This window comes from Pipistrellus hanaki (genome assembly GCF_964339955.1).
Source record: "Pipistrellus hanaki genome assembly, chromosome: 2".
Taxonomy (NCBI): domain Eukaryota; kingdom Metazoa; phylum Chordata; class Mammalia; order Chiroptera; family Vespertilionidae; genus Pipistrellus; species Pipistrellus hanaki.
The window spans coordinates 168212470-168238219 of NC_140504.1; the positions used below are offsets into that span (position 1 = coordinate 168212470).

At 44.5% G+C, this 25750-nt stretch overlaps 2 protein-coding genes across 3 annotated transcripts in view; both read right to left on the minus strand.

Annotated features, from left to right (window-relative positions):
* CC2D1B (coiled-coil and C2 domain containing 1B) overlaps positions 1-25750 on the minus strand; it is a 502063-nt gene that overhangs the window by 198936 nt on the left and 277377 nt on the right. The window lies entirely within an intron of this gene.
* The window catches only part of RAB3B (RAB3B, member RAS oncogene family), a 76876-nt gene continuing 55559 nt past the window's right edge, over positions 4434-25750 (minus strand). Inside the window, exons 4-6 of one of the 2 annotated variants that reach the window (XM_084872946.1) lie at positions 22337-22461; positions 8106-8293; positions 4434-4866 (exon numbers count right to left, since the gene is read on the minus strand). In XM_084872946.1, coding sequence (XP_084729072.1) covers positions 8106-8293; positions 22337-22461 — 313 coding nt within the window. In that variant the 3' untranslated portion in view covers positions 4434-4866. Of the gene's footprint in view, positions 4867-6426; positions 8294-22336; positions 22462-25750 lie in introns of those variants that run through there. The other variant, XM_084872945.1, reaches the window with a different exon arrangement.

A 25750-nucleotide genomic window follows, 5' to 3' on the forward strand; every position in this document is an offset into this window, starting at 1 on the left:
GGGGGGGGGGGGGGGCTGTGTGCAGGGGGTGGCTGATCGATGTTTCTCTCTCATTGATGTTTCTAATTATCTTTCTCTCCCTTCCTCTCTGTAAAAAATCAATAAAACATATATTTTTAAAATTTGATCTTAAAAAAAAAAAAAGAATCTAACTCTAATGAGCAAAAATAAAGGGAGGCTTTATTAGAAAAATATACTGAGGGGCCCTCGATTGGTCAGAGTGTTGTCCCGATATGCCAAGATTATGGGTTTGATCCCCAGTCAGGGCACATGCAAGAATCAACCAATGAATGTGGGACAACAAATGTTTCTTCCTTCCTCTCTCTCTTTCTCTCATAGAAAAACAAACAAATACTGAGTTATATAACATAATCAGAGGCAGAAGTGACCAGCCAAACCTCAAGAAGCCAGAATCAGGGGAAGGAAACTCTATTGTCTCTGCATAAGGCCTTGTTTTCTTTTACTCCAAACCAGCCTTCTATACCTGGGTTGAGGATAGGCTATCACAGTTTCAGAGCTCATATCCTCACATATTTCTCACCCTAAAGAAAAGAAAATAGCTCCAGTTTTCTTTAAAATTGTGGGATAGAATTCTGATAGGCCCTGCTTGATCATCTGTCCCTTTTATGACAGTCTTCTCTAGAATCACCTGGTTTAGATAAGAAAATAGGAGTACTATGAAAGAAGAGGTTGCTACTTCTGAAGAAATGTGAGGAGACATATTAGCTGGCTAGTACATGACTTATCAGAGGTCCTGAAGCAAGTTAGGGGCAGATTCAGAGCTAGAAACCAAATCAGAAAAATACAAGAGAGATAAAAACATTAATGATGAGAGAGAATCATTGATTGGCTGCCTCCTGCAAGCCCCCCACTGGGAATCGAGCTGTTCCCCGGGCATATGTCCTGACTGGGAATCTAAACATGACCTCCTGGTTCATAGGTCTACACTCAATCACTGAGCCACGGCCTCCCAGGCAATATGAATTACTTATAATAATAGAAGTCTCTGGATTCTTTTCATGTGTGCTTCTGAAGTAAACCTCAGTGTTACTGAGATATTCACTCATTTATGTTTTTAAAAGACTGATGTTGTATGGAGGATGGACTGTAGCAAAGTAAGTGCGGAGTAGGGAAATGAGTTAGGAGCTCTGCAATAGCTCTCTAGAGGAGAAACAATAGTGGGTTAGACCAAGGTCAAGACAATAGAAATGGTGAAAAGTGGGCTGCCTTGAGATCTATTTTAGAAGAGAATCATAGGATTTGCTGCTGGATTATATGTAAACACTACAAAAAAAAAAAAGAGAAAAATAAGGCATTAAAGATGATCCTTAGGTTTCTGTGAAGATTAAGGTTGAAATGAATTTGGGGAAGAATCAAAAGTTCCAATGTGGACATATTACGTTTGAGACCTGGAGAGTTCCAGTAGGCACTTGTGTTTCTAAAGCTTCAGGACCTGATGAGCTGTTCAAGGAAGAAATATAGCTACAGCAGAGCCCAACTATTCTCTGAGCAATATTTTGTACAGATACTGACCAAATCCCTCTGCTGGGCTTCCCGCCAGAAACTTCAGGTGGGAATCACAACCATTATGATGGTGAATCCTTTGGAATGAGAAACCAAGCTAATCCCTCAGGGGGTGACTAAGAAGTAACCAAAATGGACTGCTAAACAAAAATCAAAACTTCTATATCCAACATATGTAATACTTTAAACTATAAAGAAATTAAAAAACAAACAAACAAACAAATAAAATCTTCTCTATCCAGCTATGTCTTGATTCCTCCAAAGTAGGCCCTTTGGACAACTACAGAATGATGACAATGCCCTGCTCTTCATCATTTTGACATTTGTCTTTGGGGGATATCTGCAAAGCCAGGTTTTAAAATCCAGGGAAATTTACTAAACTTAGTCCCAGATGACTTAGGGTTGCTTCCTTCGGTAGATAGAAAAAAAAAAAGAAAAAAAGAAAAAAAAGATGACCACAATATTTTACAGGTCCTGCCATCGAGAGATGATATCTATTTCTCCAGCCCTTAAAACTGGGTTTAGTCATGTAACTTGTATTAGTTGGTGGGACATTAGCAAACATGATGCAAACAGAGGCTTGACAAGTGCTTCTTTCTGCTTTGGAGTTTGCCCTCTCTTGCTGCTGGGAAAACTTCCATCACCATGTGAACAAATCTGGGCAGCTTTCTGAAGGATCAGACGATGTGGACAGAAGCCTCAATCACCCCAGTCATCTCATCTGGGCACAAAGACATGTGAATAAGGCCATTCTAGAACATCCAGCCTCAGCAAGAAGTTCCATCCTGCCATCCCACAGAACCGTGAGTAATGATGTTTGTAGTTTTAAGTCACTATGTTTTGGAATTGTTTGTTATGTTCCTCAGAAGACAATTAACTTTGAACCAGGCAATCTAAAGATGCTTCACTGTTCAGATGCTCTCTCCCTTACTCTTTTGGGAGGATTTGTACTTAATCAACCATCGAACTAATAAACGAAAGCTTAATTGAGGATTGTAAAGCAATGGCCGGTGGGTAGTGGAAGTATCTGGGTGCAATGAAATCTTTCTAGTGCCCCTGAAGGCGACTCGGGTGACATAGAATGATGTAGCTTTCCTTCAGAGCACTTTGTCATTACATTGGAGTGGCTACTTTACAAGGTCTAGACGAAACCACAAGCTACTAGACCAGCAATTTTCAACCTTTTTCATGTCATGGCACACTAAATTAATTATTAATTACTAAAATTCTGTGGCATACCAAAAAATATAGTTTTTGCTGATCTGAAAAAAATCCTATCTAATAAAGAGGGAATATGCAAGTTGACTGTCATGCCATCACAAAGATGGTGGCACCTATAGCCACAAGATGGTGGTGCCCAATCCCCTTAGCCCCGCTGGAGTCCCAGTCCTTTTAGCCCTACCAGGGGGTGACAGGCACACAGTGTAGCTGGACCTACCCTCAGCCTCCCAGTCCCCCAGGACTGGCCCAAGGCACAGGCAAGCCTTGGATGTCGGCTGCCCAGCTGCCCAAGGCCACCTGAGGCTTGTGCTGCCAATAGTGGCAGCAGCAAAGGTGTGATGGGGGCATCACCTTCCCCTGACCGCCAGGTTGCCTCCCATCCTTGAGGGCTCCCAGACTGTGAGAGGAGGCAGGCTAGGTTGAGGGGACCTCCCTCCTGCCCCCCCCTCCAGAGCATGAATTTTCATGCACCGGGCCTCTAGTATAAATATAATTTTGATTCATGCAGACCAGATGGCTATTGTTGTGTTGGCTATTGTCATTTTTTAATTTGGCAATCTAAGGGAAAAGACATCAATACCCCTGATTAAGTAGTCAGGTATTGGTTGCATGTGTTAAAAAATTCTTGGGGCACACAGGTTGGAAATCACTGAATTAGACTATCTAACCTTCATGAAGGCAAAGACTGTATCTAATTTGCCACTGAATGTATCCTGGTACATATCAGATACTAATGAATGAATGCATTTGAGTTTTGCCTACTTCACATAAGGAATCCAGGCTTTCAAAAACATCACTTAGCAGTATTTGTAACCCACAGGCCTGTCTCTTGCACATACTCTTCATCGCCAGCTGTGGCAGGAAATCAGGTGAAGGCTTGGGGTGGGGAATCTAAAATCAGTGAGATCCCAGGACACTGGTTGCTGTAACTCCTCCCCCTTCTCCCAAACAGTTGGCAAACATTCTTTAAGACACTCGAGGAAACCTGATACCCAAGGAAAGAGCTTTGGGCCAGGAGCAGGGGATGTGAGTCAGATCTGGAGAACTCATATTCTGTGAATGTTATAAGGCTGCAGTCACAAAGCAATTGTGAAACCAATGTCCCAACTGAGGTTATTTAATCAACTTTAACATTTCCTGGGAGTGTGTCATTACCACCATCCCATATCACCTTCATCTAAGAGACTATCTGAAGAGGAAAGTTGAAAGTGCATGAGTCAGACAGAGGTAGGTTCCAATGGTCCTAGTGGGTGACTTAGGCATATTAACGTTTCCAAGTCTTTATTTCCTTGCCTGCCAAATCCGGATGATAATATCTTAGAAACACCTCCATTAAACTATAATGATCCTTGCAGGCAGGGATCACTTGTTTTCATTTATCTTTACCTAATATTTAATAATGCCAGGCCCTTGATAGATATATAGGGAATAGGTGAATTTTCCCCCAGAGGTGATCTAAGACCTACTCCTGTCTCCATCATAAATGCACTCTCGAGTGACGTTAGGAAATCTCCTCCCTCTCTCTCTCCACCTCAATCTTCCTCTTTGTAAAACAGGGAGCCCGGACAAGATTTTCTCTGAGTTTTTCCTTCCATATCTAATATTCGATAAGTCTGTGACCATTCAGTACCCTCTACCGCCTTGCTTGCTTCTGGAAGTTAATAATGTTACAGACTGAGAAGACAATATGTCACGAATCACTCTGTATTTACAGATACACATGCATTTAAAACAGGTTCTATAAGTAGCTACAATACTGCATTGTACTTTTGGCCTACTTTTGTTTCTTTCAAGGTCAAAATGGTGTGTGTTTTAAATCTTCTTTTATTCGGATTTTTTTAAAACAAGATGAAAACCAGGGCACGTTGCCACTCACACACATTATGTAGCTTGAACCTTGGTGGCTAACTGTGCTATTACTGTGATTGATGAACATTGCGCTGCAATCAGGTGGAAGCTGCTGCCGTCCACTTAGCGGAAATGAGGTCACAGAGCAGGGCTGGGGAACTGCCATCTAATAAGCAGGTCTATCTTTCTGTCACCGGTAGAAGAGTCTGCCTCCATCATATTTAACTCTTGATTCCATCTGTTGTAAAGACGCTTGCTCCCTTGAACCAGCTCCTGAGTTGTAAAGAATTTGACAGTTTTTAAATAAAAATTTCAATCTTCGCCTGGCTACTCAGTAAGAGAGAAAAGATTATTTGATATATGTTCTGAAATATCCAAGGGGGGAGGGGCGCGTGAGGAGCTCAGTCTGAAATCCTAGTACTAAGGTAGATGGATGTTACTGCCCAGAAAAATAGTAATTATCCCTGACGTGTATGGGACTTGACAGTGTGAACAGCACAGCCAGAAAGTCTTCCCTGGGAGGGGACCACATTCTTTCATGGTCAGAAAAGTTAGACAAGTCACTTCCCCAAAATGCCCTATTGCTGGAGCAGGGAGGCTGCTTAAAGCATTGTTTGAGAGCTAGTTAAAATTGCCTGACAGCTCATTTGGTTAGAGTATCGTCCTGATATGCCAAGGTTGTGGGTTCAATCCCCGGTCAGGGCACATACAAAAATCAACCAATGAATGCATAAGTAAGTGGAACAAGAAATCCATGTTTCTTCTCTCTCTCTCTCTCTCTCTCTCTCTCTCTCTCTCTCTCTCTCTCTCCCCTTTCTCTGTAAAATCAATACAAAATAAAAATAAAGAATTGCCTGACAGAGGCAGGTGCAGGGAAAGCCGGTGCTTGAGCCAGAGAAGCAGTAGGCATCTTTTGCTCAGGCATAGGGGATCTGGTTGCTTCAGAGACTGAGTCTGCTTTCCAGAGTGTTAGACATTCATCACCTCAGATTAGTCCAAATCAGTGAGCAGTTTGTTAACAGATTAGAGACATATCTTTTCTCTAGTAGGCATGAAATCTGATGGCCTTGGAATTGAATCCTCATGTAGATCTAACATTTACTAGCTGTGTGACTTTGGCCAAGTCTCTTAACGTCTTTGGATCATAGTTTATAAGAAATGGAACACAGAATGGGGCGAAGAGCACAAACCTTGGAAACTACCACCTGGGTTTGAACCCATTTTTTTTTTTTTTTTATCATTTAGTCATTCCATGACTTTAGGAAAGCTAGATAATCTCTTTATACCTTAATTTCCTCATGTTTAAATGAGGTTAGTTATAGTTTCTCCCTACAAAAATGTTGGGAAGATAAATGAGTTAATACACCTAAAGTGCTTGGAACCATGACATCAGGGTTAGCTACAATGACACTGAGGTGATAATCCTCATTCCTCGGGTTTATTTTGCAAATCAACTGAAATGATGAAGGTGAAAAAGAGTCACAGAGTTATAAGTGCCAGAAGCTATGTAAAGATTATCCAAATAATCCCCCTCACTTTGTAAGTGGGAAATCTAGACTCAGAGAAGAGGAGTATCTGGTCTGGTGTAACACTTGATTTAAGGGCAGAATCCAGGTCTTCTGATTTCAAGACCAAAGTTCTGTCCTCTGCACTGGGTCAGAAAAATCAGCATCTCCATGGGGCCAACTCTGAAAGGTCCTTATACTGGAATGTAGTCCTTGGACCTGTTGCTAGTTAATGCACTTTCCTAGGACAATGAGCTGCATCTGAAATGGAGAGAAAACTTGGAAGAGACGCCCCCCCCCCCCCACACACACACCCCTCATCTATCGATATTTTTAAGCCGGCATGTTAGAGCAGGGAAAAACCCAGCTCAGGCCAGGGTTGGGAGAAAACATTTTCAGAAATCATCACTTAGTTCCATGTCATTGTTTCAGCTAAAAACCAAATAAGTGCAGTCTCTACAAACAAGCTAGTATCATGAATTAACCCATTCAGTTTGTTTCTAGTTGTCAGAGGGTTTGGCATGTTTTTTCTTTTCTTCAGGTATTTAATTAAGCAGCTTCCTCCCGGAGTGGTTTCACATCCAATTTTTGGTAAACACTAAGGTTTCACTCCAGGGAGAATATATGAGGTTTTACTTTCCTTGATTTGTCTCAGGGTCATGCTCCCCCCCCCCCCCCCCCCCCCTTAGATTTACTCTGCTTTGAACCACATTTCCCAGTTGGGACTACCCAGGAGTCACTGAAAGATGGGCTGGAAGAAAGGGCAGGATGGGGAGAAGATCCTATGGACACTGGCAGAAGGAAGTAGAACTATTTGACGTAGAGAAAGGGCAGGTCCCTTTCATGAGGGATCATGACTTCTGTTCTCAAGTCACCTCAGGGTGTCGCGGGGCCGAGGGGTCAGACTCTGTGAGGTCTCTGACAGCAGAGCTAGTACAAACTGAGTGAGAAAAGGAAGAGGAATTTCTAGGAGTCAGATTTCAGCTTAACACAAGGAAAACCTTCTGATTATGAGAGCTGCCCAAAGATGGTGTGAACAATGAGCTCCGGTCCCTACCAGGAACTTGTGCTTTAGGGGAAGAGATCTGGTTGTGAGGCCTGACGGCTCCTTGTCAGAGATACGGATGGGAATTAACTAGTCAGACTAGGTCAAATTTGGGGTCCTACCCACTCTAAATTTTTCATATTCTGGGAGCTTAAGAACCAAGAACCAATTCCATAGAGTTCCCACAGTTTCGAACCAGCTGGAAAGCAGCAACATCGGAAATTCATGACCTGCTTCTGTATCTTGCCCGCGTTTCTCTTTTTTTCTTTCCCGAGCTCCCTGGCTTGCTCTTTCATATAGCAGGAGCGTTTGACATTTTTTTTTTTCAAGGGAATAAGCTTTTTCTTTAAAGTGTGTTTCTGACTCAGCCTTTGCTCCTTCAGCATCATTATGGAGCTCTCTGGAGATTAGCGCTGGCCTGTCACCACAGCAACTGCCCGGGCCCTGTGAGCATCCGTGGTAACAGACTTAGGGATTGGAGAGCTAAGCTTGACTTTGTGGTGTGAGGGAGCGCTACAGAGGGGCCCGGTATGAAACAAGCATGTCATGTATGGGGAGGTTTTCTTTAATAGGATTAGCTGTGCAGGTGGGCCTCACTTGACACAGTTAGCCAGGCCCTGGAAAGTGTGTGTGTGTGTGTGTGTGTTAAGTTTTGGTAAATGGAGGAAATCTTATTCTAAAGGCAGGAAAGAGATTTGCTTCCCAAGTCCTTGTAGTGAATCCCCTTTGTAAAATGGAGTCTTCTTTTGTAAATCTCCGCCCGCATTGCAACTTAGTCTAGCGCTGAGTGTCTGTGAGTGGGGCCATCTGCACAGAACCCCTCGGGCATGCTTCCACCTCCAAGGCAGGCAAAGGACGGCAGCAGTGCAGCTGGCGCGGGGCTGGGGTGGACAGAGTGTAACGGGGGAAGCAGAGTGGGTGTGGGGCCACAATGAGGGGAGGTCGGGAGGATGGGGCCTTGCCTAGCACGAGCAGTTCTGCTGCAGCAGCGGCGGGGTGTCCGAGAGACGGGTGTTCTTGGAGGCACCCAGCACGGAGGGGTCCGTGTCCAGTGAATCAGACATCTTGTCGCAAATGGCATCCACCAGGCGCTCGAAGGCCTGTCTCACACTGATATTCTCCTTGGCGCTGGCTTCAAAGAAATCAAACCCTGCGGAGGAGAGAGACACAGATAAGGATTTTCCTTTTCCCTTTCATGCCCCCTGGTCAGACCACTCGAGATTAATACAGCCAGTAGCAGTGCTCAGGGGAGAAGCAAGGAGGCCTAATCCCATCCAGGGGTCCTCAAACTTTTTAAAGTGGGGGCCAGATCACGGTCCCTCAGAGAGCTGGAGGGCCGGACTATATGAACTACTAATTCCTACTGTAACACCTCGGCTGCGCTCACTGCCCAAAAAACCTGGCGGGCCGGATCAGACTCCTCTGCGGGCCGCATGTGGCCCGCGGGCCGTAGTTTGAAGACCTCTGCCATAGGCGGAGAATTCTGCTTCAAGGAGACAGCACAGAGAGGGATTACCTGCACTGGCTTAGAGCCTGGCTCTACCATTGACCAGCTGTGTAACTCCCGGAAAGTCACCTCTTCTCTTCATGAATCAATGCCCCTGTTTATAAATAGGAATAAGTTTACCTACCTCATAGAATCAGTTCAAGGGACTAAACAAAATAATGAATGTGAAGTGTATAGCCCTGTGCCTGACATAGAGGAGAGTCACTGGGTATATTTTCCAACAGAGAGGCTATTTCAATATGTGTGCATAGTACTCTCCAGTTTCCAAAGCATTTATCACATCCATTATCTCATTTGATCTTGATGTCATATCTGGGGGAAAGAGGGTCCAGGCAGACCCTCTCCATTTCACTAATGTAGACACTGTGGCTTAGAGAAATAAACCGACTTGCCCAAGGTAAGTACTTGCCCAAGATAAGGCACCAGTATGAAAAGCAGGCTTTGGCCTTTCTGACTAGGGCTCTCCCTCCTCTTCCCCCTGCCTCCCTCTCCCCCTAGTCTGGCCAGCACTAGTCTAGGCTCTGGGAGGCATCCCAAGATCCACACTGAATAAGCAAAACTCTATTTGCTCTTATCACCACTCAGTGGGGTCCATTCTTCTTGAATTCACCTGGAATTGATTGCCCTGAATCTCTCCCTCCCCCAATTAGGGCCCCCCCCCCACACACACACACACACACAAAAGGCCCTCAGAAAACTGCACCTAAAGCATGGGACATTCCTGACTGTTCTGTGCCTTGAGATCTTTAATGACACTTTCTGTGACAATGAACGGGACTTGGTTGTCTTAGGAGACACAAGAAAGGCCCTCCTGATTCAGACAAAGTGGCTGCTTATCAGCTGAGGAATCTGGGCCAGGTTGGTGGCAATCCTTGAGTCTAAGCCACTTTCTCCATCACTTCCGTGCCCTAGCCTACTCCTTCCTCTTTTGTCTGTCTACCTCTTTCCCTTCCTTTGGAGTCCATCTTTATTTCTCCTCAAAAGCTTCTTTCTTCCCTTTTTTTTTTTTTTTTTTTTTTTTTCATTTTAGCTCTTCTTTATGTTCTTTGCACTCTTTTCTTGGGGGTCTCTAATATTTATTGAGCACTGGGTATATGCCAGACTCTATGCTAGGAGTTTTACAAATATCCTCTTAATCTTCACAGCAGCCTGTTGGGTAAATAAAATCTTCTCCAATTTTTTAAAATATATTTTACTGATTTTTTACAGAGAGAAAGGGAGAGGGATAGAGTGTTAGAAACATCGATGTGCTTCTCCTGCACACCCCTTACTGAGGATGTTCCTGCAACCAAGGTACATGCCCTTGACAGGAATCGAACCTGGGACCTTTCAATCTGCAGGCCCCGATGCTCTAATCCACTGAGCCAAACCGGTCAGGGCATCTTCTCCAATTTATAAATGAGAAAACAAAGGCTCCAAGAGATTATATAACTCATACAAGGTCACATGGCTGTATTAGTGGAAATTGGGTCTAGATCTGGGTTTGGCTAGCTCCCAAGTCCATACACAGCCCAGCCTCCTATTTCTTCCTATTTCTCCCTTTCGCTTACCTTTTCCCCCCAATCATATCTTTTTCTTCCTTTACAAGTATCTTTGGCCTCCTTTCCTTTTATCTGACTACCACCGTGTCTGAATCTGGGCAAGTCACTTCATCTTTTTGAATTACTTAACCTCTCTGAGTCTCAGACTCCCCATATGTCAAATAGAAATAATAACAATGTCTTCCAGCTGAGAGAGGTCGGGAGGACTGAGTGAGGTGGTGGATAAATTGCTGTACAAAAGTTGCCTGCTATAATGACAGCTTCTTTCTGCTCTTCTTTCATCTGGGTCTCTCCTCTCCCTCTTTTCTATCTCCCACAAAGAAGGATGGTCCCTTTCCTCTTCCCTCCTCTCCCTGTTATCCCGTTGTCTACAAAGAGGCTGAAGCCCCCAGGTACAAACAAGGCTCTTCCCCAAGCCATCCCAGCTTGAAGGCGCTCACAACCCCTGCCAGCCCACCTCAGCTGACAGCTTCTCCTGTGGCCCATTTCCCAACAAGCTGCAGAAGTGCAGGCTAATTTCAGCCTGTGATGAAGAAGGAGGCAGCTGCTGGCTCATTATCCTCGGGCCACAGAAACCTAGTCAGCTTCAGAGACCCTCCAGCATGTGGCTTTTCCTTAGTGAGTACCTGGACTGTGGAAAAATAGACTCTGGCTGTTGACTGGTTTATTACAAGCGACAGTGGCCGGGGAGGTGTTGGGGGTGTTGCCTGCCTAGGAAAGGAGTAAACAGATGAAGAAGTAAATAGGCTTAACCCATCAGTGTAGATCAGGGGTCTTCAAACTACGGCCCGCGGGCCACTTGCGGCCCGCAGAGGAGTCTGATCCGGCCCGCCAGGTTTTTTGGGCAGTGAGCGCAGCCGAGGTGTTACAGTAGGAATTAGTAGTTCATATAGTCCGGCCCTCCAGCTCTCTGAGGGACCGTGATCTGGCCCCCACTTTAAAAAGTTTGAGGACCCCTGGTGTAGATGAATGTGAGGACACAGGTCAAGGCCATGGGCACAGATGGCTTCCGAGGAAGTGGCACTGAGGGGAGGACATGCTGCACTGAGCAGGTGGGCAGTGGGAAGAGGCCCAGGAGTTAGGCAGCCTGGATTTGAACATACCTCAGTCAGCTACCAATTGGGTGACCATAGGCAAGTTGCCTAATCTCTCTAAGCCTGTCTTTTCATCTGCGGAATGGGGTAAATATCACATGCCTCACAAGGCAGTAATGAAAATTAAACGCACAAAAGTATGTCAGTCCCTCACATGTGCATAGTCCTTAACAGTTCACAAATACAAATTTTTAAAAATGTGTTTTTATTGATTTTTTTTTTTTTAGAGAGAGAGAGAAGGGAGAGGGAGAAAGAGACAGAAACATCGATGTGAGAGAGAAACACTGATCAGATGCCTCCTTCACGTACCCAAAACTGGGGCATGCCACCTGATCAGGAATTGAACCAGCAACCCTTCAGTTCACAGGATAATGTTCAACCAACCGAGCCACACCAGCCAGGGCCACAAATACAATTTAGAACAACCTTGTGAGAGGGCTAAGGTGAGACAAGGGTTATCACTTGTAATTTACAGATAGGGAAACTAAGGTTTAGAGATGGGGCATTAGCCAGGGCTCTATCCCTTATACCCTCTTGTCTTGCTCTCTATTGGAACAGTGATAGAACACACTAGAACATTTCTAACCCAGGTAGAGCAAACCAGAGGCTGTGCAGGAATGGAGTGGAGGGAGAGAGTGGAGGGAAGGAAAGGGGGTGGAAGCCTCCATAAGTTAGTGGGGATGGGAGCCTTTAAGGCCAGTACTGAGCAAAACTCTTCACCCAACTAACTTCTCCTTTTTCAGGACCCGGCTTAGACAGGCCTCTTCATTCTCCTTGTGCTTCCTCTGCCATAGCACATGTCACCCTGCATGGAGAAGTCCATTTGACAAGGAGCTCTCAAGCAGGGACCATGTCATTCATCTGAGCATCTGACCAGTTGGAGTAGGTGCTTGCTGAATACTGGTAGAATGATCAGATGAATGAAGGAGGTGGGAATGAGCATGGAGGATGTGCATGAGGAGATGTGGACAGTAGGGGGGTCATATGAACTCAGCTCAATGAGCATGGCAGATCCTGTGCTGGGCACTGGGGACACTGAGGTGAATCAGAAACAGTTCCTACCCTTAAGGAGCTCCTTAGTGTGGGAGAGACATAGTGACAATGTTACAGTGATAAAAGCTGGAATGGTGAGAAGCCAGGCAATTGTCAGGGCACAAAGTTATTTAAATGAGCCTGGGGGCCAGGGAAGGCTTCTTGGAGAAGCTGATTCCTAACAAGGTATCAGATAAATAAAGACACGTGATTGTGAGTGTCTGTGAGAGCACATGCATGTACAGTACACAGGGGAAAAGGTATGAGCACAGACAATGGGGCAAAAAACAGCCTTGGTTTATGCTGGAATGACCATAGTAGTCTGTTATCATTAGAGCAGAAAGCTCCAAGTGGTGAGAGATGAGGTGGTAGGTGGTCAAACATGGAGACCTTGTATGTCATGCCGAGACTTGTCTCCACCATCGTCTCAAAGGTACCGGCGGTATGAGAACTCTGATTCCAGTAACCAGCTCATGGGCCTAGCCAGCTCTTTTGCTAGCAGAACAAGTCCAGATGCACCCCCACCTAATTACTGTCAGTCTCCTGGAAGGTTCTTCATTCGTAAGCCCAGTTGGTAACCTTTTCCTCAGGTTCATTAGTAAGGATTCTCAGGAGCTGAGAATCTAGTGAGGTCATGAAGATGACAACTGATTAATCAGACTAGAGCCCAGTCCTTTCCTCCCTCTAATTGGCTTCAACACAATGGGATTTCTGCTGTCTTTAATAGGTCCCAATTCTTAACTGACTGTGATTCCCTTCACCCCAAAATGACTGTTTCCCCTTCCAGTCCAAAGGCAGCTGTCACAGACCCACAGACCGTGTCCACACTTCCTGCTTCTGAATTTGACTTCAGAATTCTATTCAGAAACTTGCAACCTACTAAACTCATCCCTCCGTCCTGACGCTTCCCCAGAACCTTTATCCTTCACTTTATCCTTTATATTCAAATCCCTTCTCCATCCTTTTCTGATACCTCTTTATCTCCATCATGTGTCAATCTTCAACTTACCGCTCTGATCCCTGATGATTTTGGCAAGGGACTCAACGTCTTCCTTTCCACGCAGGGTTGTTCTCATTCTCAGGAACTTTTGGTTTCATGTGGACAACCCATCCAACACCCTGGCCTCTTAATGTCTTGAACATATCATTTCAGCGACCTTTTTCTTCCACTTCATTTCAACTATGCCCCGTCCGTATAACCTGAGCTATTTTGACTTGACTTTGTGTCACCAGTACTGAGAGAGGCTTAATTAATGCAATAGCCAGTCTATTGGCTAAACACCCATTACCTTGCATGGTTTGTCTCTCTCTAATTCTCCAGCCTTATCTTCCTGGTTCATACCATGTTCCAGAAACATCAACACTTTCTTATTTGGGGCCTCTGCTCAGGCTACTACTCTCTACCTCAGCAGTTCTCAACCTTCCTAATGCCTTGACCCTTTAATACAGTTCTTCATGTTGTGGTGACCCCCAACCATAAAATCATTTTCGTTGCTACTTCATAACTGTAATTTTGCTACTGTTATGAATTGTAATGTAAATATCTGTGTTTTCCGATGGTCTTAGGCAACCCTGCTAGCGGCTCTCAACTGTATTAAAGGGTCGTGGCATTAGAAAGGTTGGGAACCACTGCTCTAGCTCCTACTCCTAATTATCTTTATTACTCACCTGTGAAATCACTGATTCTAGAGAGCCTTTGCTTTCTCTTCCCACCGAACCCCCACCACTCAGAACATGAAGTACCTCTCCCCTCTAATACCATGGCACCTTTCCCAGTTGTTCCAGTTAGATCCCAACAAGAAAATGGGAACTATTTTTAATATTTAACCCAGAGGGAACTGATTATATAGGTGATAGAAAAACTAAAAGGCCAACTAGAATAGTAAGGAAACCTAGAGATTATCGACAGGGAAAGAAAAATACAACAAAACAAGCTCTGGCAGGGTAGCTCAGTTGGTTGGAGCATTGTCCTGATGGACCAAGGTTTCGGGTTTATACCTGGTTAGGGAAAATATAAGAGTCAACCAATGAGTGCATGAATAAGTGGAACAGCAATTCAATGTTTCTCACTCTCCTTCCCTCTCCCTCTTCCTCTCTCTCTAAAATCCTATATAATAAAAGGTTAATATGCAAACTGACTGAACAGTGGAAAAACCAGTCGCTATGACATACACTGACGCTCAATGCAGGGGGCAGACGCTCAATGCAGGAGCTGCCCCCTGATGGTCAGTGTGCTCCCACAGGGGGAGCACCACTCAGCCAGAAGCCGGGCTCATGGCTAGTGAGCTCAGCAGTGGTGGCAGGAGCTTCTCCTGCCCTCGTGGCAGTGCTAAGGATGTCCAACTGACAACTTAGGCTGCCAGTAGGACATCCCCCAAGGGCTCCCAAACTGCAAGAGGGTGCAGACCGGGCTGAGGGACCCCCCACCCCAGTGCACAAATTTTGTGCACCAGGCCTCTAGTCAAGACATAAATTAAAACAAAAACCATTACTAGGGCCAAAGGAAGCTAGAACCATGGAAGCAGGAGTCAGGAAGAAGAGGAATAGCCTCTACTGGAGGACCTAACTGTGTGTGTGTGTGTGTGTGTGTGTGTGTGTGTGTGTGTGTCGGGGGGCAGGGGATGGTCAATGGGCGGGATGCAAGTTTCTCACTTTTCTCATCTCCAATCACCTCAGAGGCCTGGGAAACAAAGCTTGCAAAGATCAACACCCTAAAGACGATTGCAGGAAAGAGACAGAACAGGTGAAGGGTAAAGAATGATAGCAAACAGGCCAAGGACATCTACCCAAAGGTTATTGAAATGATCTCTTTCTTCTTTACTTCCCTGATCAATGAGGATTTTGAGGGCAGGGAATTCATTCACCTCTTGTCCCCAGGGTCCATCATGTGTTCAGTAATAGTAGTAGATTATTCCCTGTCCTCCCTGTAGACACATCCCTACAGATTGCCAAGTGGCTTGCAGTGCCTCCTTGTGGGAGGTATATATCGCCTCACTTAAATATCAGATTTAACTGTGTGACTTGTTTTGGCCACTGGACGTGGCCATTCCAAGTCTCACCAAAAGCTTTAAGAAGAGCCTTTGTGTGGGTCAGCCATCCCAGATGGGATCCCAGAGTAAGAAGTTGGAACAGAGCTGCAGCTGACTATCAGTAGAAACAAACAAACAAACAAACAGCTGTACGGTATTATCTAAGCTTCTGACTTGGGTTATGTATTACCGAAACATAATCTAAAGAAATCTCACTAACATTGTGAATGAGGATGGAAATTGAAAAGAAACTATGGCAGGCTTTTAGGAAAATACCACTGGATGATAAAATGGGAGCCCTAGGATTTTAAGTCCAAATTAAGTCCAGCTTGGGTAGTACTGGGTCTGCCTTCTACTATCTGCATGGCTCAGAAAAGTTACATAATCTTTTTTTTTTTTTTTTTAAATAAAAACAATTCCACACAAGGGGTGAAGTGAAGGGGGTTTATGGGGGGGGGGGGAGGAAGAATGGGACATGTGTAATACTTTCAACAATAAAGAAAAATTAAAAAAAATAATTTGAAAAAGAAAAACAAAACAATTCCACAGCCCTGGCCGGAATGATTTGGTTAGGTGCCATCCCATGCACCAAGAAGTCTCCAATTCAATTTCTGGTCAGGGCACATGCCTAGTTTGCAGGCTTAATCCGGAAGGGGGTGTGTAGGAAGCAGCCAATCAATGTTTTGCTCTCACATAGATGTTTTCCTCTTTCCCTCTCCCTTCCTCTCTCTCTAAAAAATCAATTAAAAATCTTTAAAAATAAAAACAATTCCACAGCATTTATTGTCATAAATAAATAACATAAGGGTAATCAAAGCAATATGAATAAATGTTTAAGAACCATACTCCCAAAAAGGGCACTTAAAAAACACAAATTGTAAGGTTACATAATTTTTAAGTGAAAAGATAAAGACACAGGAGTGTGCATAGGTCTTTGCATGCAAGAAAACACAAGTGGTCTGGACTCAGCTTCTTCATCAGTACAAAGGAGCTGATGATAATACCACCTTCCAGGCTACAAGGGAGAGAGAGGCTCATGAGAGAATTGTTGTGAAAGCACATTGCGAACTTCACCAAAGTTAGTTACTATGATATCATCAATACCAACTAAGTCTTTTTTTTCCTCTGGAACTAGGCTTAGCGATGCAAGGTTTCAGTGATTCACACCAACCTGAAAACATTCAGCAAGCACCTAAAATAAGCAAAGCAGCATACAAGCGTCTATGGAGTCTGATTGGAGAACTGTGTGTATTGCGGTTTCGGGATCAAAGAGGAATAGAGCCAAATAGACCTTTTCCGTCAACTAATCCATATCCCCTATCTTTCAGAGGGGCAAACTGAAACAAAAAGCTTAAGGTCATATAGTAAACCAGTGGCAGAGAAAGGATAAAACATTCAATCTCCTCACTTCTAGTCCGATGCTTTCCCCACTATACTTTGCTGGAGTGAGTGCAGGTGTGTGTTTCGAAACCACATTTTAAATCGGTCTCTTCTTCTCCTGTAGGCAGAAGTACATTTACCTTTTTCACTAGCCTCCCTGGGCTCTGGCCAGACCCATTCCCCATCAGATGCAGGGAAGGGACAAGGAGCCCCTTCTGAAGGGCACAGGGAGGCAGAGGCCCTAAAATTCCATGCTTCCTGGAACAGAAGGCCCTGAAACTCCTCCACCCTCCCCAAGATCCACTTTCCCGGGGGTCTTAACAGCCTCACTCATGTCCCAGGAGCTTCACGGAAGACCTGCTGCTACTCACTCACAGCTTCAATGCATGCTAGCTAGTTGCTGGCCATATCAGTAGTCGTGGCTGAATGAGCTGAGAAAAGCTCAAGAAGAAAAAAAAAAAAAAGAAAGAAAAAAAAAAAGCTGGAAGAAGGCTCCCATAGAGCACAGAATGGAACTCAGCACTGACAAGCCGGCCACTGAAACGTACTTAATGGATGGCATAGCAGAGGGAAAGGACTAGGGTGGTGATAAGGAAGGCTGAGCATCTTCCCTCACTGTTCCCAGATATGACCACTTCCTTGCAAAATTCTTACCATGGCCCACAAGACCCTGTGATCTGGTCTCTGCCTACTTTCTCCACTCCCATCTCACAAGATTCTCCCCTTGATTGTTTAGGCCCTGTGACATGGCTAACTTTTTCTCATCCCTTAGCTCCCAGCGTGTTACTTTCTCAGAAGATCTTGACTCTCCAGTCTAGAATTAGGCCTCTCTTGCCCTAGCTGGTTTGGCTCAATGAATAGTGTCAGCCTGTGAACTGAAGGGTTCCGGGTTCGATTCTGATCAAAGGCACATTCCCGGGTTGCAGACTCAATCCCCAGTGTGGGTCGTGTAGGAGGCAGTCAATCAATGATTCTCTCTCATCATTAATATTTCTGTCTCTCCCTCTTCCTTCCTCTCTGAAGTCAATAAAAGAATGTTTTTTAAAATTAGGTCTTTCTTTTTCACTTTCTTCATAGGCTGGTAACTTATGTTACTTTTATCTGCACACCATACCTTTCTTTAAGGAACCCCTATTTTAAACAGTTGTAGTGGGACCATATGTTATAATACTTGCTCCCCCCACCCTCCCAGCTATTGAAATAACCATGTGATCCACAGGGGACCAATCATATTCTTCCCTGAGACTAATATATGGTAGCTGGGAGAGAGAAGCTCTTTTTGCAGGAGTTGGAACAATATGAATCTGGAGCTGCCATCATCCACCTTACTCCCCATGCAGAGTTTGGCTACAGGAAGAATGCTGGAAAGATAAGTAAAGCTGTGAACTAGAGAGTGCAATTAAGTCCAAGGTCTAGTGGACTTCACAGGTACATGAGCTAAATATATGTATTTTTAAAATTTTTTATTTAAAGCTAGTTTGATCTGGGGTTTTATCACTTGTCATAACAAGAGTTCTAACTTATGCAGAACTTATCACAATTTTAATAGCTTTATTAAGATATAATTCAAGTACCAGGTAATTCACTCATTTATACCATTTGAATTATATATTTTTGTATAATTATTTGTTTAAAATTTATTTCCTCGTTAGTTCCAGGACAATAAAGATTATAGCTGTTTCCTTTACTGTTATATCCCAAGAGCCAAAACAGAACTTGCCTGGTTCAGAGTACATGCTCAAAAAATATTTTTAACTGAATAAATGTATGAATAAATGAAAATCTACCCTAGTCTGGGTGCTTGGGAATAATGAAATAAATTAGACATAGCTTCGGCTGCTCTCGAGGTCTAGCAAGAGATATAGACACATAAGTAATCAAGTTCTGGCTAAGCAATAGAGGAACGCTCAGGAAGTTGAGTAGGACAGAGATTGGTTACCGTGGCCTGTCCAAATCTGACCACTTCATTAAAGCCCTCTTCAAGTGCCTCCCTAAACCCTTTACTAAGAATCTCACTTCCATCTGTGTTTCTACTTAAGTTTATACTGACTCCACTACTTCCTAACTATGTAAGCTTGAGCAAATTACTTAATCTATGAACGTCATTTATCAGAGTATTAGACATGTCCTGTAGTACCTACCTTGAAGGGTTATGTTGAGAATTAAATGAAATAATGTAAAGTACTTCGTGTAATGCTTGGCTCAATATATATCACCCCTTATTACCATATTTGCCCTCCAGTGTGGTTAAGTGGTTAGACTCTGGGGCCAGACTGCTGCTTGCGTTCAAATTCTGACTCTACCTATTACTAACTCTGTGACCTTAAGCAAGTTACTCAACTTCTTTGTGCCTCGGGTTTCTAGGCTGTTAAAAAAAAATAATAATAACTTGGAGATAAGAAAAGTACATGTCTCAGAGGATTTTAGGAGAATTGAATTAAATGAGTAATATCTTAAAACATCTAGAATAGTGCCTGGCCCACGGTAAACACCTAATACTTAACCAGCTTACTTTTAAAAAGTCTTAGTCATAAGGGCTTGGCATGCTGTATATCTTTTTTTCCTAATATAAAACTAATTCACCTTTTTAAAAAATTTCTTTATTGATTAAGGTATTACATATGTGTCCTTATATCCCCTTTAGCCCCCACCTCCCATTCATGCCCCCACCTCCTGCTGTCTGTGTCCATTGATTAGGCTTATATGCATGCATATAAGTCCTTTGGTTGATCTTTCCCCCTCACCCTGTCCCCTACCTTCCTGAGGTTTGACGTTCTGATTGATGTTTCTCTGTCTCTGGATCTATTTTTGTTCATCAGTTTATGTTGTTCATCATATTCCACTAATTCACCTTTTAAAAACTTAGTCTTGTTTAACTCTAAGGGCTTGACATGCTGATAAAATATTTTTTCTAATACACACCAAAATATATACATAAAATCACCTAGCACACTTCCAGTGTCATGGGATTCTCTCTTTGGGAAACACTACTCTAGACATGTGTTCCCATGATTGATGGTTCCCTGAACACAAAGTGCTACTCCTTGCCTTTGCCAGTGTTATTCTCTTTGCTTAGAATGTCTTGCTTCTCTTTCTCCCTTGGCTGCTCCTACTTATCTTCATGCCTCAACTCGGGCATCGTGTTCTCTGACCCCAACTGAATTAGGTGCCTCCTCTGCGCTCCCACAATCCCCGGCATATCCCTCTATCACAACAGTGATCACCGGGGTTATCACCGTTTCTGTCCTTCACGGATCAGGGAATGTATCCTATTTCACTGCACAGTACCTGGCATAGAGCAGGTACTCAGAAGTCTTCATTGGATTGAAGTAAAATCAAGTAGCCAAATACATAACATAATACACATTTAATCAAAACATGGTTGTGCAGTATCTTCTCAGTGCTAGGCCATATACTAGGACTGTGGGTACAAAGATAAATAAGATTAATTTCCTGGCTTTTGGGAGATAGAAAACAAGTACACCCAAGTGCCACGGGCACTGTGACTGCTGCCTGTATGGGGTACATTAAGTGGGGACCCAAAGAAAAGAGCACTGGGCAGCCAGGAAAGGCTTCATAGAAGGTGTGCAGCTTGAGCTGTTTTGAAAACTGTGTGTGTGTGTGGGGGGGGGGGTATACAGAAGAGAGCATCCCAAACAGATGGGGCATAGGGAGAGGGTCCAGGGAGCGTGCTGGGTGTTTCCCTGGGGACAGCAGGTTGAAGACATAAAGAGATAGCCTGAGATCACCTAGGTGTGGGCGGCAGAACATGCTTACTGTTCTGCGAACCACAGATGGGTGGAGGTACTTTCGGAATCCTGAAAAACTCTGTGAAGGTATAAGAACAGTACAACCCAAGATTACTCAATCTTCCTTTTTATTATTTAATTTGTTTATTTTTTTTAATCCTCACCCGAGGATATCTTTTCCATTGATTTTTAGAGAGTGGAAGGGAGAGGGAGAGACCGAGAGAAACACTGATGTGAGAGAGACACACCAATTGGTTGCTTCCCATATGCCCCCACCAGGGCCGGGAGCATGCAGGGAGCCTGCAACAGAGGTACATGCCCTTGACTGGAATTGAACCTAGGACCCTTTAGTCCGCAGGCCAACGGTCTATCCACTGAGCCAAACCAGCTAGGGCCCTTTTTATTATTTACCTACAGTTTGCTAGTTTCTATTTCAGAACACCCTGGGGAATAGGAGAAGGGAGAAAGAAGCATAGGACTCCTCCCACAACACACACATACTCATAATACATGTAATATAAATATGTACAACACACAACACACATAATACAAATATATACAACACACTTGGACATTATACCGTTTACCTACCTACCAGCCCATATATTGGTACTTCAGAAATTGCCAGAGAGTATAACTTTAAAACTCCTGCTTCTGAAAACTTACACCTAAGCTGTGAGAACTTTTTAGACTAGCTAAAAGCTAAGCAATAGAGGAAGATTTCTCTAAGTCGATCTTACACTAAACCCCAATACAGAAAAGAAAAAGTTGCTATTTTGAGCAAGTATTGGCAGAGGTCCTGCTGTGGGGCTCCTGAGACACACCTAAGGCCCCTGGGTCTCAAGGGAACACAAGAATTGAGATGCTTTAACCCTGGAAAAAGCCAGAGCATCACTGAGCTGCATACTTAAAGCCACACGGTTTCCTCTCTTCATACAATAACTTTTGTTGTGAAATGCGTTTTGGTGAGGAAGGATCAGTTTACATTGGGAGAAAGTATAAGACAAGCTGTGATGTTTAGTGCTCTAGTTACCATAGGGTTGTTTGATAGTATTAAGGACATTGTCACAAGCCACACATAGAGTCTGCTCTGCAGGTGCCAATGAAGAGCAGTGCTTCTCTGGAATAATGGGTCTGTTTTTAATTTAAGAACCATCTCTGAACCATGTAACAGATTATGTTTCGCTCTTTGCAATGGTTGCTAGGAAGCTCAAAGCCAATATTTTGGCCCAACTATTGATTATGCCCAAGAACTTACAATATACATACTTATGTCACTGCTGGCTTCCTCTTATTTACCTCCTACGCTTGCTTTTCCTTTGCTCCAATTTTCTCACTTAATTAGGATTTTTAAAAATGTACTATGATGAGTTTTATAAAACACCTTACATCTTTTGTGGAAGGAGCTGGTGAAAAGGTGTTCATAATTTTAAGTTTTACTTATATATTCAATGTAACAAAATATATGCATATAATCATAAATTACCTAACACAAAGCTATATGTTCATCACATAAATATAAAACAACACATAGAGCACATCTATAATAATAAAAGCATAATATGTTAATTAGACCAGACGTCCTTCCAGACAAAAGCCGCTGCGGGCAAGGGCCGTGGCAGAGGCGGCAGAGCCGCGCCCCGCCCCCCCCCCCCCCCCCCCCCGCCATGGCGGTGGGCGGGGCTGCAGCGGCAGTGGCGGGCAGGAGCCGGAGCCAAGGCCCTTGCACGAATTTTGCACATCGGGCCTCCAGTATGTACATATTTCACAATCTCCCCAATGTCACATTTCCACACACACACACACACACACACACACACACACACACACACACACGTGAACACATGTGTTGTGTACATACCCAGCTGCTCTGCGAGGAGCCGGCCCTTTTCAGTGGGAACAACCCTCTCTTCCTCCATGTCACACTTGTTCCCCACCAGGATAACCTGTGCATTGTCCCAGGAGTAGGTCTTGATTTGAGTAGCCCTAAAGAGCAACAGATAGAGGACCATGTTAATGGCACACACACCCCAGGCTGAAAGGGGCTCTGTGAAGCTTGAAGAAACCGATTCCCTTCCATGGGAATAGCAACAACCAAGTTACTATTAATGCAGCTGAGGACAGAGACATCCCTGCCCCAACTAGCTGTCACAGATGCTGATCCTTGAGTGCTGGTTGCAAACTTTATTATTTTTTTTATTAAATATATTTTTATTGATTTTTTTACAGAGAGGAAAAGAGAGGGATAGAGAGTTAGAAGCATCGATGAAAGAGAATCATCGGTCAGCTGCCTCCTGCACACCCCCTACTGGGGAATGTGCCCGCCACCAAGGTACATGCCCTTGACTGGAATTGAACCCGGGACCTTTCAGTCCACAGGCTGACGCTCTATCCACTGAGCCAAACCAGTTTCAGCTGGTTGCAAACTTTACCTAGCTCTTTGGAGCCCTCTTCTAATGGATTTGCCCACCTCTCTTCTCAGCAGGCAGACAGCTCTTTCTAAACATCTATCTGATCATATCCTTTCTTTTTTCTTTTTTAAATATATTTTATTGATTTTTTACAGAGAGGAAGGGAGAGAGGCAGTTAGAAACATGGATCAGCTGCCTCTGCACACTCCCCACTGGGCACGTGCCCGCAACCAAGGTACATACCCTTGAACAGAATCGAACCTGGGACCTTTCAGTCAGCAGGCCAAAGCTCTATCCACTAAGCCAAACCGGTTTCGGTTGACCATATCTTTCTTAAAAGCTTTCTCTCCCCTACTACCCATACAATGAAGTCTAGATCCCTCAGTCAGGCGTTAAAGACCATTTACCTCTTGCCTCTCCAGCCTCATCACCCTTCCTCCCACTTTACAACCTTCTCACCCATTCCCTCCAAATGCTTTTCCATGGCTGTGTCTTTGCCTGTCCTGGGAGTCCCTTCCCCACATTAACTTGTCCTCAAAGGCCCAACGTTCCCTGTTGGGAGCCTTCCCCAGGCCCAGCTAACCTCTCCCTCCTCCTCTGTGATTCATAAACCTTAGACCATGATTATTTGTAGAAACCAAAATGTCAGCAGTGCTTTCTCTTATCTACAATGATTATGAAGCCTTTTAAAAATAGTTTTATGTACTTTTCAAATTTTGAAAGTAAGTATGCTTTACTTCTATAATTAGAAACAACATTTTAAAAGAGGGGATAAAACAGGACCCTTCTATTGTGGAGACATCTTTTAGTGGGGATGGGCCTAACTCTGTATCCAACCACCCCACCAGGTAGAAATGATCACTTCCCCTTTCGTTCCCCTTCACATTCACGTGGCTGCTGTTACATTTGGCTGACTGTATCTGTCCTTCCTTTGAGGGCAGGGACAGGCTTATTCATCTTTGGGGCGCCAGTCCCCTGCAAAGAGCACCGACCAGAGAAGTTGGCAGTGGTTGTCTGATGAATGAATAATGGTTAATCCTGAAGCAGATCTAAAATTATGACCCTACCCTGACACTGACCCTAAATCTGACTCGATTCTAACTACAAACTGGATGCATCACTGACCCTGCTCCCAAAGCTGATCCCAGCACCAACCTTTTCTTTCAGGGTGAGAAGCCCTTCCCTCCAAGGATGGGATTCACTCAACCACCATTTGTTGTGGGCCAACAAAGAGCTGGGTCCCATTCTGGGCACTGTTGGCCACAATGGCTGATGGGGGCTTAGGCTGGGACCAAGTTTCTCAGAGGCAAAACCCAACCGCCACGGCTGGGGAGAGATACATGCTTAGGCTTTAGCCTCCAGTCAGTAAGCAGAGCCAACTCTCCACGTTTCCTCATGGAACTCTTCCTATCATTTTCTTCCCTCCTCCTACCCCATCCACTCTCAGCTCCCAGATTAGCAACTCAGGTTATTCTTGGAGGGATCACCACCAGATGTTAAAGTCACTGTGCTCCTGAGGCAGAATGAACACGGACTGATGGAGAAAGGGAAGGGGTTAAGGCCAACAAGGAATGAGTAGCATGGAGACACTTAAACAAAGAGCTGATCACTCCGTGGGGGGCGGAAAGGAGGATTATAACTGAAGGGGGGAAAGGAGGAGAAAAAACAAGGGGAGTAAAGAGAAAAGAGAAAGAAAAGGAGGAAGAAGGTAGAGGGGAGTTCTTAAAGGGGGAAAAAGGAGGAAGAAGAAGATGACCAAAAGGCTGCGAAGGAGAACGCAGATGGCCATGAATGACAGACATGCAGACACATGCAGGTGGCACCCTGGACTGCTGCTTAGAACAGCTGCTTAGAGCAGGTGGGTGCAGCAGGCAGCCTGCAAGGCCACTCTCAGCTCAAGACCCCAAGACACAAACAGTGCTTCACATAGTCCTGGCAACAGCTCCTTGGGAAATGGGAAGTCCTCAAAGGGCAGCTGTTGGCAAAAGGGAACAGGAGGAAAGCTAGGCACTGGCCAGCACTGCTGCTGTGTGCCCGGCCTGCTCAGCTTCTCTGATTCTGAAGAAGAGCCAGAGCACAGATGTCCCACTTTCCCCCGTCCTCATCCTTCCCGCGGGCAGGGGCATTGGGTCTGGCCCCCCTCCCTCCAACCTGTCTTTACCCCCATGCACCTTCTCCCTGTGAGTGATGCTCCAGGAAGAAAGATGTAAGTGGCTCAGAGGCTGTACCGCTGGGAAGCTTGGCTGATTTCCAGTGTGAGCTGAATCTTTATGAACTTGGATTGCATTGGATGTGCTCTTGGGACTCCTAGCCCAGCTCAGGGACTAACTTGATAGGGAAGCAGTATGTGGATTCACTCACTACTGTGGCCACCATGATCTTTCTTTAAAAAAATTCATCTGAACCTTTGATTCCAAACTTGTTACCCCAGGATGCAAAATCTTTCACGACCTCTGCTCTTTCTGTCCTCAAACTTGCCTTCTGCCTTTGCACATCTGTATTTTTTTCTGGAACATCCTTATCTGTTCATCCTTTTGCCTAACTTCTGTTCATCTTAAACGTGCAGCATATGTCAGCAACTCCAGGACACTTCTCCTAAGTCCCCAAGCTGGGTCAGAGCCCTCCACTGGGTTCCCACAGCCCCCGAGACTCTCTTCAACCTGTCACAGGTTATTTTCATTGCCTGTTTACTGACCTTATCTGTGATTTTCCTGAGGACAGGAGCCAGTCTAATTCATCCAGATTTCTCCCAGGGGTCCTCAAACTTTTTAAAGTGGGGGCCAGATCACGGTCCCTCAGAGAGCTGGAGGGCCGGACTATATGAACTACTAATTCTACTGTAACACCTCGGCTGCACTCACTGC